Consider the following 13,562-nt stretch of genomic DNA (forward strand, 5'->3'; position numbering starts at 1 on the left):
ACACTAATCCCCTGTGCATAACATTTCTGGGACCTTACTCTTGGAATGCTATGCGCGTCTCAATTTTGTACGCGCCCAAACAGAGCTTTCGTCGCTCGGTCTTTTTCCTTCCTCTCTCTCTCTCTGTCTCATTTTCCCTTTTTTTTCTCTCTTTTTTGACTCAACTGGAACTGTTAACTTTTGAAACCATTGGAGACACCTCATGTTGGCATTCTCATTGTCACTCTTTTTTTCTTTCTTTTTTTGAACCTGTATTACCACCCATTCTGAAACTCACTGACCCCACACACTCCCTCTGTCCTATATTTTGTGGATTCTGGAAACACATTATTTCTTTTTGTTGAATCCATAACACGCTCCTTTTTGTATCCTCTTCGAACATTTATCATAAACTACCTAACACCTCTTTGCCCCCTTCGACTTTCCCTTGTCTTCACCTTACTTTTTCATTCGTATTCGCATTCGCGTTTCTGCTGATTCATTACTCACTGTCTTTTCTTTTCTGCGCCCCCATCACATCCTTGTCGGGCGTCTTTGCCTCCCTCTTGTGGGACTGGCATCGGTCCTCTCATTTTGTCTCACTCACTCACTGTCTTTTTTTTGTCTCTCGGTCTCGGTCTCTCTCAACACTCACTCATACTGTCTCGTACTGCATCCATACAAACCCCCGGAATCTCTCGCTTTGGACGAGCGTGTAACACCAACAACAACAACATTTCCTCCTCATCACCATTGTCATCACTATCCCCCCTCAATGATGATAACTACAACACACACCCGCTAGGCTCGGCTTGTCCCTTTTTTCTCTCTTGGAGAACAGAAGATAAAGAGCAGTCTAGTCTGCATTTGCATTGATACGGGCAGCTCAGGTTTGCCTTCTAACAACAACCCTTTTTTTCGACTCCTGCGTCACCAGTGAACTCGTGTTCATCATTCCTCTTCATCCCACTTTTTTTGCCTGTGCTCGTTTTCTGTTTCATTTCTTTTTGAAAATCTTTTGAATTTCGTCTGTGGATTCCATCTTATTCGGCGCCGCTCTGTTACCTTTGTGCTGCTGTCGTGTTTGTTTACAATTGAATCCGTACATCAGTCGTGTACTTTTCTGATTTTTTAGTATCTGATTCTTTTTCTTTTCCGATGTTTCTTTCATTCGGGCTTCTTATTCTCAGCAACCCCGTTTCTTTTTGTAACCCCCCCTTCGCCCTTTTTCCCTCGTTCTCCGTTCTCCGTTGACGCTGGTGTTGATTGGGTCGTTTCATCCCTCTGGCTAGCTTTCGGTCTGCCTTTATTATATACATTGCTTGACTTTACTTTTTCTTGCTGCTCTTTTTCTCTTTTCTCTCTCTCTCAATCTCGGTTTTGTGTCTCTCTCTGTCCTCTTTTTCTTTTTTTTTCGCGTACACTGCGTATCTACCGTGTTCCTTACATAGTTTCATCTATCAAATTTTCACATAATGGGTTGTGCTAATCTTCCCTTTCTCGAATGTTTTTTTTGGCGTGAGGATAATGTGAGAAGTCTGAATGTGAATATTGTGTGATGGGCACTGCCCGTATGAATGAGGGAGCAACACGGTTGTTACGGCTCGTGCCAAATCGGAAGGAGGCAGGCACATCCGACGAGCCTCGAGGGCGTTTCGTGGGTTCATTGTCGTAAGTGTTCATATGCAGAATGTTGTTCCGGGACCAGGTAGGTAATGCGCTGAATAGCTGTCATTTAGTGGGCAGAACCTTTGAGAATTGATAAAGGCGTATTTTCACGTAAGAATGTATAATGTCTTGATGGTACACTACGCCAGCGGGTGTTAGGGTGGAACAAATATGGAACTCCTGTAATGCATTGTAAATTGCTCGCCAGGGCCAGCAAGATGGCCGACGGTAGTCTACACAGCATCGAGTGTATTCCTCACATAGATTCCACCCATAGACACTGGTATGTACGCACTATGCTCAGGTTTGCGCTAAGACGGAATAAAAAATGTGGGTTGTAGATGATTGTCAGTGTCCTCGATGCTGTAGGCCGTGGGCTCGTGTGCAGTGTAGCGTACGTGCGGCCAACGTGCCCATCCGTGAAGACCCTGAGAAAACGGAGATGCCGTTACTTGGAATGTTGAAAGGCAGTTAAATTTGTGAAGGCACGGGCGGAAAGACAGCGCTGGCAAAGATGTTAATTGACGTAACGAATCTGGAAGAAATACGACCATGTGAGGACCCAGCGGGACGTTCAATCAAACCAATATATATCGCGCTTCCAGTTCGTCGCCGGGCAGAATTGGCGTGTAGATCCTTGCAAAATTGCTGAGGAATTGTGGATATAAATGATGCTTGTTATTCTGGGTAGTGGTTCTCGCGGCATAGTGGTGTGGAAATCCTAGAACCCCGCTGTAGGTATTTACTAACCCATATCCATACTGTAAGGAGAATTAGCCGGATAAATTGGGACGCCACAAGGAGACTGAAGGTTTCGGGAGCTGAGAAGACAGTTGCAGGAATATTGGACCAGCAGAAAGTGCTTGATATGCCGAGTTACTTGAGAGTGAGTCGTCTAGAAGCATAGTGTGTTGACCAAGAAAATAAGCCTCAGATATGACTCGCGTCTTGTAAAGGCTCAAGGGAAACGAACGGATGAAACAGGAAAGAAGAACATATAGTCCGGTCGGAAAGCTTAGCACGGTTGAACACTGTCGGCATTCGTTAGTACGTTGAAAATATCTTTACCAGTTTTGCAAATATGAATCCAGCGCCGTGAAAGGATGCTTTTATAATGTTTTTCCTCTCGTTTCTATTGCTTTTATTCACGAACTACACCAGTTCTAGTTTCTGACAAGTCAACGAATGCCATCAGTCAGTCAGTCTATTTAATGGAGAATAACAAGGAAACACACAATATGTCCCAGATCTACTGCAGCTATTCTGGCCTTCCAACCCTCTTCATGCCTCAGCGTGCATCTCAGCAGCTGCTTCAAGGGCCTTTTGCCGCCGTTCTCTAAGTTCTGCGCGCTTCTTGGCAAGTACTTCAGATGACCGCACGTCCCATTTGTGAGCAAGATATCCAGCAAATCCAAATGCGCCCATTGATATCAAATGTCCTCCGGGGTCTGCAAAGGCATAGTAAGGCTACAGGCTGATGAGAAAGTGTTCAATAACAGGACGCACTGGAGTAGAGATTGCGTCCTTGAATGGACAATTGTCCCATTCTCGCCGCAAGGCCAACAAATGAGAAGCCTACGACAGTAGAAAGTAGCGGCATTTTATGGTATAATTAGGGAGGACAACGACGACGACGATGACCGCAACGACCACAGGTTGTTCGGAGATTCGTGGTTCGGCTGGCCAAGCATGCGTATACAGATAGCACAGCCTCATACGCGATAATATTGACTTGAACACATCTTCAGTACCTTTTCCATTCATTTGACTATTGTACTTCTGTTCGTCCATTCCTCTCTGAATCTTAGTCTATCGCCTCATCTATACTCAAATCCATTCAATGGCTGACTCTTTATCTGATGTACCATCAGCGACCGCCCAGAAAATTGCAATCGCGAAACAAAAGAAAGACGCAGGAGACCAAGCATTCAAACTAGGAAATGTGAAAGATGGTAAGTGCTGTATGATAGCTGAAATACGTTGTTCTGAATATGCCCAACATAGCATTAAAATCTTACCATGAGGTGATCACATTGTGTATCATCCCCTGGCTGTTACATATATCTGACATGTACTTCTGGTTTAATCAGGCGCTCATGTATCTGTTAGGACTGGATAAGTAAGATGGATTTACAAGTCCAATATATGAGATTAAAGAATGCTCGATCTCTAGGAATGCACTGCAGAACATCAGTGGTCCTTCCAGACCCGCCGACCCTGCTTCTTCGGATCCCACTAAAGGCGCAGCAGTGAAAGAAAAGACAGAGGTATAATATACCCCAGTCTACCCAGTACACAAAGACTCATGGCATTACTCAATTGTTACTCAAGGTCGACGATATCTTGGAAAAGATCTACGCTAATATGTCTGCCTGCCATTTGAAGAACCAGAATTGGAGGAGAGCTGTAGAAACTGCAGACAAGGTCTGTCGCATACCAAACTCTTAAATGTCTGTATTAAATGATTCGTTGTTAGGCCTTGGCGAAGAATGAAAATAATTACAAGGCAATGTTCCGTAAAGGAAAGGGATTGGGCGAGCAAGGCTTTTTTGAAAAGGCCCTGAAGATCCTAGAAGATCTCAAAACAAAGAACCCAACAGGTAAGATTCATCGTCCAACTATCGATGACTCATACTGATGCCTTGATCAGATGGCCCACTTGTTGACCAGGAAATTGCTAGGTTACGTGCTATCGACGAGGAGCGGGAACGTGTCCACAAAAAGAAAATGAAGGGTGCGTCTACTCATCTCTGCGGTCCTTCTGGAGTATCCCGTACACTAACTTGTCAAAAAGGTTTCCTTAACAAGGCCGAGAAGAAGGGAGAGGCATTATTTAATGACGATGCCGCGATACCCACGGAAAACAAAGGTAGCTTCATCGAAGAAGTGTCTGATTAAACGCATCTCCTAGTTATCTTGCGGGGTCTCTTCACTTTCTGTCGCTGTCTTGTTGCTTTGCACCATCTGTATCAATATCCTGGTCATTTTCATTGACGATTCCATCGCTGGAACAATTCTCCACACCAAATCGGAACTCGTATACCAACTGTAATACAATTACTTCTTCGTACATTCTTTGGTCACGGTCTCCCAAGCCTGTTAATATTCATTTACTTTGGGATCAAGTCAAGCTGACAACTTCTTTGTTGACAAAGTCGTCCACATTGAAACCTCCTTCTGGTTGTTTGACAACACCAGCCTTCTCAAGCACGCTGTTGCAAATGCAAAGTTCATTCAGACCCGCCTTGAAGCAAGAAATTGATTGGAGCTTACCTGAGGGTGTCCGAAATAACCGTTGTGGGTATTTCTGAACAACTCTGAGGATATTTGACGGTTTTTAACCAAGCCTGTTGTATATGACACCTCAGATAAACAGTATAGTTTTGGATGCACAGATTCCTACCTCAATATCCTCTCTGGGATACCCGAATTTTTCTTCAATAAACGCCACATTTTTGGTTGATCGTGATTCTTCAGAGTCGAATCCATTTACGAAAGTTGTTAAACCGTCGAGGAAAGCTTTGGCGTCTGATGATTTGGCCCGCTCTGGGTGTGCGGCAATAAGCCACGATGGCCAAGGTGTAGGGACTGAACCAATCTGATTTCATTAGCATTAATTTGAAATAACATTTAATCACTTACAAACCGTGCTTCCCCAGCATCGACGAACGGTTTGGTCGTAAACCACTCCCACATGAATGCACTCGTGGAGCCATCGTTTACAGAGTCAAGCAGACCGCGAATATCATTGTTCACTATTAATTGAATTTATTTAGATTATTCCCTGCAAAATACCAGCGTCTTACCTTTAAACTTCAAGTTATCTGTTGGCCACCCTTGTTGGAGCGCCATGACATATGCCATAGTGTAACTCCCGCTGCGTTGCGGTAAGATTAGCGCATTTCATCATCTTTCACATGAAAATACCTAACCTTCCGTATCTTGAAATACCTATTGTAGTGTCCTGCAGGTCAGAGATATTTTTGAACGCCGAATTGGTCCCTGTGATCACTGCCCTGACACACGAATTGTCCAAATATTAGTGTATCTTCTTAACATTAGTCACTCTCGAACATACCAGTTTAAAGGGGTTGATACGAAGCTCCCCACTAGTTTGTATGCCTTAGATCCATTGGCTATTCTGTGAGATATTCAATACGCAAACGCATCGAGCACTCGGCGCGCGTACGATAGCCCTGCCCAGGGCATCCACAAACCGCCACAAGTATGTACATCTTATTATCTGTATTATACCTTTTGTTCTGTACATTCTCGGGCGCTTTCGCCACTATTCCATTTTGGTTTCTCAGTTATTCTACTGTATATACTCCGTGTTTCATAGTTGTTACTATCTATGTACATTAGCTACACGCGCATATAAATGCGCGTGCTTCGTTCTCTCGAACCTCAGTCGTTCTGTTCGAACACGACTGAGGTGAGATTCTATTATTTGTTTCTTATTTACTTCTCACTTACTTTGTACAAAGCTCGTATTAGGTATTTACTCAATATCAGTCGTTCTGTTCGAACACGACTGAGCTCGTATTAGTTTTCTTACAGGTTATGGGCCCCGGCCCCATTGCTTAAACTTGAATTAAAGCCTTACCTCGTGAATTTCTGTACCTACTGTCAACATGTCTGCTGTAACCACTACTGCCGTGCTCTCGGACACGCTGCCGTCGTCCATTCCAAAGCTGGATGCTACGGGCGTGAATTGGGCCATCTTCCGGGTCCGTTTCCAGGACGCTGTTGAGGCAAAGGGTCTCTGGGACCACTTTGACGGCTCGTCGACACGTCCTGAGGTGTCCGACGTGTCTCCTGCTCCTGTGGTTGTACCTGCGACCGCCCCCGAAAGCGCGCCTGCCACCTCTGCCGTGGTACAAACAACGCCAAAGCCCTCTGCCGAGGACCTTGCCGCACAGCAGAAGTGGGACAAGGACGAGTTGTCGGCGAAGTATCTGCTCACGCAGAAGATTCCCGACTCGACGCTAATGCGTGTGCACTCGAAGCGATTCGTCCGCGAGCGCTGGGAGGCTATTGTGGCCGAGTATACGGAAAAGGGCGCATATGCGCAGACGGATCTTCGAACCCGATTCCTCGAGTCGAAGTGCCCCGACAAGGGCAACGTTCGCGAGTTCCTCGACAACCTGCGAGTGAAACGAGAGGAGCTAGCTTCTGTCGGTGTTGATATCGACGAAAAAGATTACCGTTCCGTTATCATTTCGTCCCTCCCCATCAACCTGTCCAATTTCGCATCTAACCAACTCGCTTCGGCCCGTTTGTTTGCCCCGACAAAGACTCTGTCTCCTGACGTCCTTATTTCTCTCATCTCCGAGGAATTCGAGCGTCAGAAGACGCAGCGCAGCCGACGCACGGGAAAGTCGAAGGACGATGACAAGGACGAGGCCTTGTCCATGGGTGTTGCGTCGTCGAAAGGCAAACCGGCCGGGAAATCGACCTCGAAACGCGACTCGAAGCCGCGCGGCGCCTGTTATAACTGTGGCGAGAAGGGGCATTTCAAGCGAAACTGCCCGAAGCCGCTGAAAGGCGAGAAGTCGAATGACAACTGGGCAGGCAACAAGAAGGCCGGCGACGTACACGCCGTGCTCGAAACGGAGTCTGACAGCGACGGTGTGCATGCTGTGTTCATGGCGACTGTTTCGGAGGCAGACTCTCTGCCGGATCTCCAGTCTGTGTCGAAGACGGATTCGGAGAGTGAGGGGGAGGCGGATGATGAGGGTGAGGTCGCGTTGATGGACGGCGATGACTTTTCGGAGGTGGGAAGTGATGCAGGCGACTTTGATGACCCCGCGTGGGACTCTGATGAGTTTGCAGAGCTGTTGGACGACGTCGAGGAGGGTGCGCACGCTATAATCGATGAGATTAGTGCGACGCTCGATGCTGCAGCCGCTAATCACGCACCTCGAGTGGAGATCTATGACTCCGGGTCCACTCGCCACATCTCGCCCTACCGTGAGGACTTCGATACCCTCACGGAAACCTCTCCCCTATCCCTACGTGCTGCAAACAAAGGCGAATTCTGTGCTACGGGGGTTGGATCAATGACTATTGATGTCCCAGACGGGGTAGATGTCAATAAACTGACACTTACCGAGGTCCTTTACTCGCCGGAGGTAGGGTACACCCTCATTTCCATCGGACGGCTCGACCAGAATGGCTTTTCAGCCACGTTCGGCAATGGCAAGTGCACCATTACCGGCCCCGAGGGCGAGCGCGTGGGCAGCATCCCCATCAACTCGAAGGGGATGTATCGCGTGGCACATGAGGCCGACGCAGCCAATGCTGTGGTCGAGCAGATCACGCTCGACCAGTTCCACCGTCGAATGGGCCATATTGCGCCCGAAACGGCGAAGCGCCTTGTCGAAAAGGGCTTCGTGACTGGTGTTCGTCTTGCCACAGCCTCGAACAACGAGGCCTTCTTTTGCGAATCATGCGTCTATGCAAAAGCGACGCGGCGGCCGGTGGCGAAGGAACGAGGTGGTGAGCGAGCGGCGGCGTTTGGCGACGAGATCCATTCAGATCTGTGGGGACCTGCACCGGTAGAAACAAAGGGTGGTAAGCGCTACTACGTCACGTTTACAGATGACGCTACGCGACTCACCCGATTGTACCTGCTCCGTCTCAAATCCGACACCTTCGAAGCCTATCGAGAGTACGAGGCTTGGTGCGAGACCCAGTTTGGTGTTCGCATCAAGTGCCTGCACTCAGATAAGGGTGGCGAATATGAAGGGAAGGCATTTGTTGCTCACCTGAAGACCCGAGGCACCATTCAGAAACAGACCGTCCACGACACACCGCAGTTTAACGGCGTCGCGGAACGGCGTAACCGCACCATCATCGAGCGTGTGCGTGCGCTTCTGCATGCCAGTGGCCTTCCGAAATCATTGTGGGGCGAGGCATGTCGTCACGTCGTCTGGTTATTGAACCGCACGTCCACGAAGGCGCTCAAGGGTGTGACACCCTACGAGGCCGCATTTGGCAAGAAACCCGACCTCAGCGAGCTGCGCGAGTTCGGCGAAAAGGTGTGGGTGCGACTGGAGACGGATGCTATGAAGCTGGGTGGGCGGGTGAAGGAGGGACGATGGCTGGGCGTTGACGAGAAATCAAAGGGTGTGAGGGTGTACTGGCCGGATAAAAAGACAGTGACGGTGGAGCGTAATGTCTATTATGACAAAACACTCTCGTCAGTCTCTCGTCTCGAGGGGGAGGAATGGGAAATAGTCGAGGCGAAGACAGACGGACTCACCGACAACCAGGCTGCAAATCAGCCTATCGAAACTCCCGCAGAACCTCAGGAAACCCCTACCGCATCCCAAGCAACACCTCGCGTCGAAATCGACCCCGATAACGCCACAGACAGTGCCTCAGAGCCCGAGGCACGTCCAAAACGTGCTCGAAAGCCCACCCGACGCATCCGCGACATCCTCGAAGGCGTCGGTGTCGCATCCCATCGCCCGAGTGACCCCAGAATCACCAGGGGCATCACGGTACCCTCCACCGAACCTCCTGCTCCCTCGTCTTCACGATCCGTCGATGTTGAGGGGGAGGATGCATCCCTCCTTGCCGAATACAATGTCGTCGAGTACGACGACGTATATGCACTGGTGGCTGATGTTGCGGAAGCAGAGGCGCTCGAACCACGGTCGTTGTCGGAGGCGAAAAGGCGCCCCGACTGGTTGCTGTGGAAGGCTGCAATGGATGAGGAAATGGAACTGCTGAAGAAAGCAGGGACGTGGGAGATTGTTGACGCACCTGAGAACACGAATATTGTCGGTTCGAAATGGGTGTTTCGCGCGAAAAAGGACGCCGCGGGCAATGTCGTACGCTACAAGGCGCGTCTCGTCGCGCAAGGCTTCTCCCAGGTGCCGGGGTGTCGACTATTTCGACACGTTTGCGCCCGTTTCGCGTTGTCAGGGCAACACTATAATCAGTGTGACAAGGCCACCAACAAAGATTAAGCAAGAAAGAGAAAGAGAGAGCAGAGGGAGAGTAAGAGAGCAAAGAGAGAATAAGAGAGTGAGAGAGATTCAATGGTTCTAAGAGATCACACCAATGATAGTGGATATCCTAAGAGATTGAAGCTGAAGCTACAGCTACCTACAAGTCCAGTATTTATACTCTACAGCTATTCTAGAATATTCCCTACATTACATCATAAAGGAAGGTTAAAGAATAAAAGTGACATCATATAGAAAAAGGATGAGTAAGACTAGGAATCATATAGAATTTACTAGAAAGAAGTGGAGCAAGAAGGCTGTGATGAAAGAAATAAACTATCTAATCAGATAATTGATAAGATAATGAAAGGATAAGATAATTCTGTGAAGATAAAGAGGGGAAACTGGAGAAACCCTGACATCACCCCCTCTCTAAGGCACATTTTCCACAATGTGCACATGGATGGGTTAGTTTAGAGGGTTTAAGAAGAGGAGGAGGTTCAGTAAAGTTAATAATAGGAGTGAAAGAAAGTCTATCAAAGGTCACAGCAGAAATCCTTCTAGGTGCTGAAGGATGTTTGGCATGGAAGTCCTTGATAGCCTTAGAAGCATTTTTCAAATGCTCTGCAGGCTCCCAAGTGCATTCTTCATTAGGATAGTTCTTCCACTTGACCAAATATTGAAGTTTGTTTCTAAAAAGTCTGCTGTCCTTGATAAATTCAACTTCCCACTCAGGATTTTCTCCTTGAATGACAGGAGGTGGTCTAGAAGGAGGCTTTCTTCCTACAATATCTGGGTAATAAGGTAGAAGTTTAACCACATTGAACACTGGATGGATTTTCATGGTAGATGGCAGCTTAAGCTCATAGGCATTAGGGCTAATAACTTTGGTAATTTTGTAAGGCCCATATCTTTTATCATCCAATTTCTTGGAGGGCCTATCAGTTTTGAGGTCCTTGCCATCTAACCATACCAAATCCCCAACTTTGTACTGAGTTGGAGTACCTCTGTGTCTATTATAGAATTTAGCCATATCATCAGCAGCTTTTCTAAGTGCAGACTCTGCTTCTTTTCTGGCTTCTTCCATATTTTTCACAAAGGTATCCACAGTGTCCATTTTACTATCTCTAAGGGGTTCAGTGCCCATTCTGGGATGTCTGCCATTATTGAGCATGAATGGTGTCTGCCTGGTTGAAGCCTGAACTCTATTGTTATAAGAGAATTCAGCTAGAGCTAACCATTCAACCCAATCATCTTGTCTATGGTTTATAAAGAGTCTAAGATACTGCTCAATTTCTTGGTTAACTCTTTCAGTCTGACCATCAGTTTGGGGATGGTAGGCTGTAGATGAGGCTGTCTGGATACCAAGTATTGAGTTGAGTTCTTTCATAAACCTTGAGACAAACTGTGGACCTCTATCACACAGAATTTTAATGGGTAAGCCATGGTGTTTCCAGATATAATCTCTGTATAGTCTGGCTGTCCCTTCAGAAGTGACTTCATCTGTAGTAGGGATAATGTGGATCATTTTACTAAGTCTATCCACAACCACCATAATGGCATTATACCCTTGACATTCTGGTAACCCCATAATAAAGTCCACAGAGATGCATTGCCAGACATCAGAGGGAATCTCAGTAGGAATTAAAAGGCCAAGAGGTTTGGCTGGAAAGGTTTTGGTTCTGTTGCATCTATCACAACCTCTGGTATAGGCTGCAATAAAATGTGACATTCCTGGCCACCAATAATTCCTAGAGACTAGCTCAATTGTCTTCCATTTCCCTGGATGTCCAGCAATGAAGGCATCATGGTGCAGTTCCACAATCTTTCTTCTAAGATCTTTGTCCTTGGGAACATACACCTTCCCCCTGTAGAGAATAAGGCCTTGTTCTTCTGACCATTCCTGTCCTTCAATCTTCTTGGTAGAAGATTTCTTGAGCTCCTGAACTGCCTTGACCACCTTTTCATCCATCTCCTTAGCTTCTCTAATCTTCTTAAGAAGATCATTTTCTGCACCAGTAATGGTAGCATGGCCCTGCTTGAGAGCCTGGATTTTAAAGTAGGAAGGTTTGAGGAGAACTACATTTTGGTTATCATTCTCTCCCTTTTTATGATCTGGTCTCCTAGACAAAGCATCTGGCTTAAGAGATCTTTTACCAGGCCTATGATGAAGAGTAAAATCAAATCTGGACAGGAAGAGTGACCATCTGGCTTGCCTTCTGCTGAGCTTTTGGGCAACCATAAAGTACTCTAAGTTTTTGTGGTCTGTCCAAATCTCAAAGGAATGTTGGGTTCCTTCAAGATAATGTCTCCATTCATCTAGTGCTCTGATAATAGCCAGCATCTCTTTGTCATGGATCTCATAATTCCTTTCTACTTCAGATAGACTCTTAGACATAAAGGCTACAGGATGCCATTTCCCATCTGATCCTTCCTGAGATAAAACAGCCCCAGTAGCATAATCTGAACTGTCTGCTTCAACTTTATATGGCTTGTTATCATCAGGGAAAATCAAGACAGGTGAAGAAGTGACTTTCTTCTTTAACTGGTCAAAGGCTTCCTGCTGTCTAAGACTCCATCTCCAGACTGTTCCTTTCTTTGTCAATTCATGAAGGGGCTTAGCAATGTCTGCAAAATCCTCTATGAACCTTCTATAAAAATTAACAAATCCCAAGAATGATTGGACATCCTTGACATTTTCAGGTTCAGGCCATTTAGAAACTCCCTCTACCTTGACAGGATCCATCTCAATCCTGCCTTGTGAAATGATTAGTCCAAGATATTCAATCTTTTCCTTTTCAAATTCACATTTCTCTGCTTTAAGGTAGAGTTTGTTCTGTTCTAAGATTTGCAGAACTTGCTTGACTACCTCTCTATGATGATCAAGAGTCTCAGTGAAAATTAAAATGTCATCCATGTAGACAATGACAACATTTCCATCAATGAGCTCAATAAAGATATCATTCATCATAGTTTGGAAGGTAGCAGGACTATTGGTTAAACCAAAGAACATGACCAATGGTTCAAACAGCCCTCTATTGGTTCTAAAGGCTGCTTTCCATTCATCTCCCTTTTTGATTCTGACATTGTTAAATCCCCACCTAACATCAAGTTTGGTGAAGTATTTGGCTTTGCTGAGTTTGGTGATGATGTCAGAAATCAATGGAAGGGGGTAGGAGTTCTTGATGGTCATTTCATTCAGTTTCCTATAGTCCTGGACAAGCCTAAGAGATCCATCCTTCTTCTTGACAAAGAATACAGGGGAGGCCATAGGTGACTTGGAGGGTCTAATCCTGCCAGACTTCAGATTTTCCTCTAAAAAGGCATCAAGTTCCTTTTGTTCATTGGGAGAAAGAGGATAAATCTTGGATCTGTAAGGTTCAGAACCAGGTTTCAGCTCAATAGCATGATCCCAAGGCTTTCTGTCTGGTAGCCTATCAAAAGATTCCTTTGAAAAAACACCTTTAAACTGATGATAGTGCTTAGGAACAGTTTCTTCAAAGGTTTTCTTAGGGGAATCAGCTTGCTGATGAGACTCTTCTGCTAATCTTTGAGACATAGTAGAAGTAGCATTAATAGACTGCTTCTGAGGATGAAGGTATGAGATAAAAATTCTATCCTCAGGCTCAATCTCAGAATCAGAAGAATCTTCAATAGAATCATCTTCTTCTTCATCAAATTGAGGGAGTTTCCTCCTTTTGACTGCAGCTATTCTCTGCCTCTTTCTTCTGGCTCTTTTGGCTTCCATTTGGCAGTCAGAGGGACATCTAATAAACTGGACATCCCCTGTCTTCCAATCAACATCTGGATTATGGTGCCAAAGCCAAGTATGTCCAATGATAGCAGATTTGTCTCCCAAGTCACAAACAGCAAAGGTGGCCCTTTCTGTATGGTTTTTGTGTACCATAATTAAGTCTACTTCCTCATGGATAGAGCCACTCTTGTTGAGAGTACCAT

At 46.1% G+C, this 13,562-nt stretch overlaps 3 protein-coding genes across 3 annotated transcripts; 1 reads left to right on the forward strand and 2 right to left on the reverse strand.

Annotated features, from left to right (window-relative positions):
* Nucleotides 1-2,928: 2,928 nt before the first annotated feature.
* Nucleotides 2,929-3,247, reverse strand: JR316_0006109 (uncharacterized protein; the record flags this gene model as incomplete). Its single annotated transcript, XM_047891858.1, has 2 exons — nt 2,929-3,095; nt 3,154-3,247. The coding sequence occupies 2 exons, from the start codon at nt 3,245-3,247 to the stop codon at nt 2,929-2,931; spliced, it is 261 nt and encodes an 86-aa protein (XP_047749207.1).
* A 240-nt stretch (nt 3,248-3,487) lies between these two features.
* Nucleotides 3,488-4,545, forward strand: JR316_0006110 (Tetratricopeptide repeat protein 9A; the record flags this gene model as incomplete). Its single annotated transcript, XM_047891859.1, has 8 exons — nt 3,488-3,599; nt 3,652-3,671; nt 3,738-3,766; nt 3,821-3,914; nt 3,979-4,071; nt 4,124-4,247; nt 4,298-4,381; nt 4,442-4,545. 8 exons carry the CDS (start codon nt 3,488-3,490, stop codon nt 4,543-4,545), a joined length of 660 nt encoding a protein of 219 aa, XP_047749208.1.
* A 223-nt stretch (nt 4,546-4,768) lies between these two features.
* Nucleotides 4,769-5,511, reverse strand: JR316_0006111 (uncharacterized protein; the record flags this gene model as incomplete). The annotated part of the gene is made up of 5 exons (XM_047891860.1): nt 4,769-4,859; nt 4,921-4,994; nt 5,051-5,245; nt 5,290-5,402; nt 5,454-5,511. 5 exons carry the CDS (start codon nt 5,509-5,511, stop codon nt 4,769-4,771), a joined length of 531 nt encoding a protein of 176 aa, XP_047749209.1.
* Between the last annotated feature and the right edge of the window lie 8,051 nt (nt 5,512-13,562).

The sequence above is a fragment of the Psilocybe cubensis genome, chromosome 5, assembly GCF_017499595.1.
Source record: "Psilocybe cubensis strain MGC-MH-2018 chromosome 5, whole genome shotgun sequence".
Classification (NCBI taxonomy): domain Eukaryota; kingdom Fungi; phylum Basidiomycota; class Agaricomycetes; order Agaricales; family Agrocybaceae; genus Psilocybe; species Psilocybe cubensis.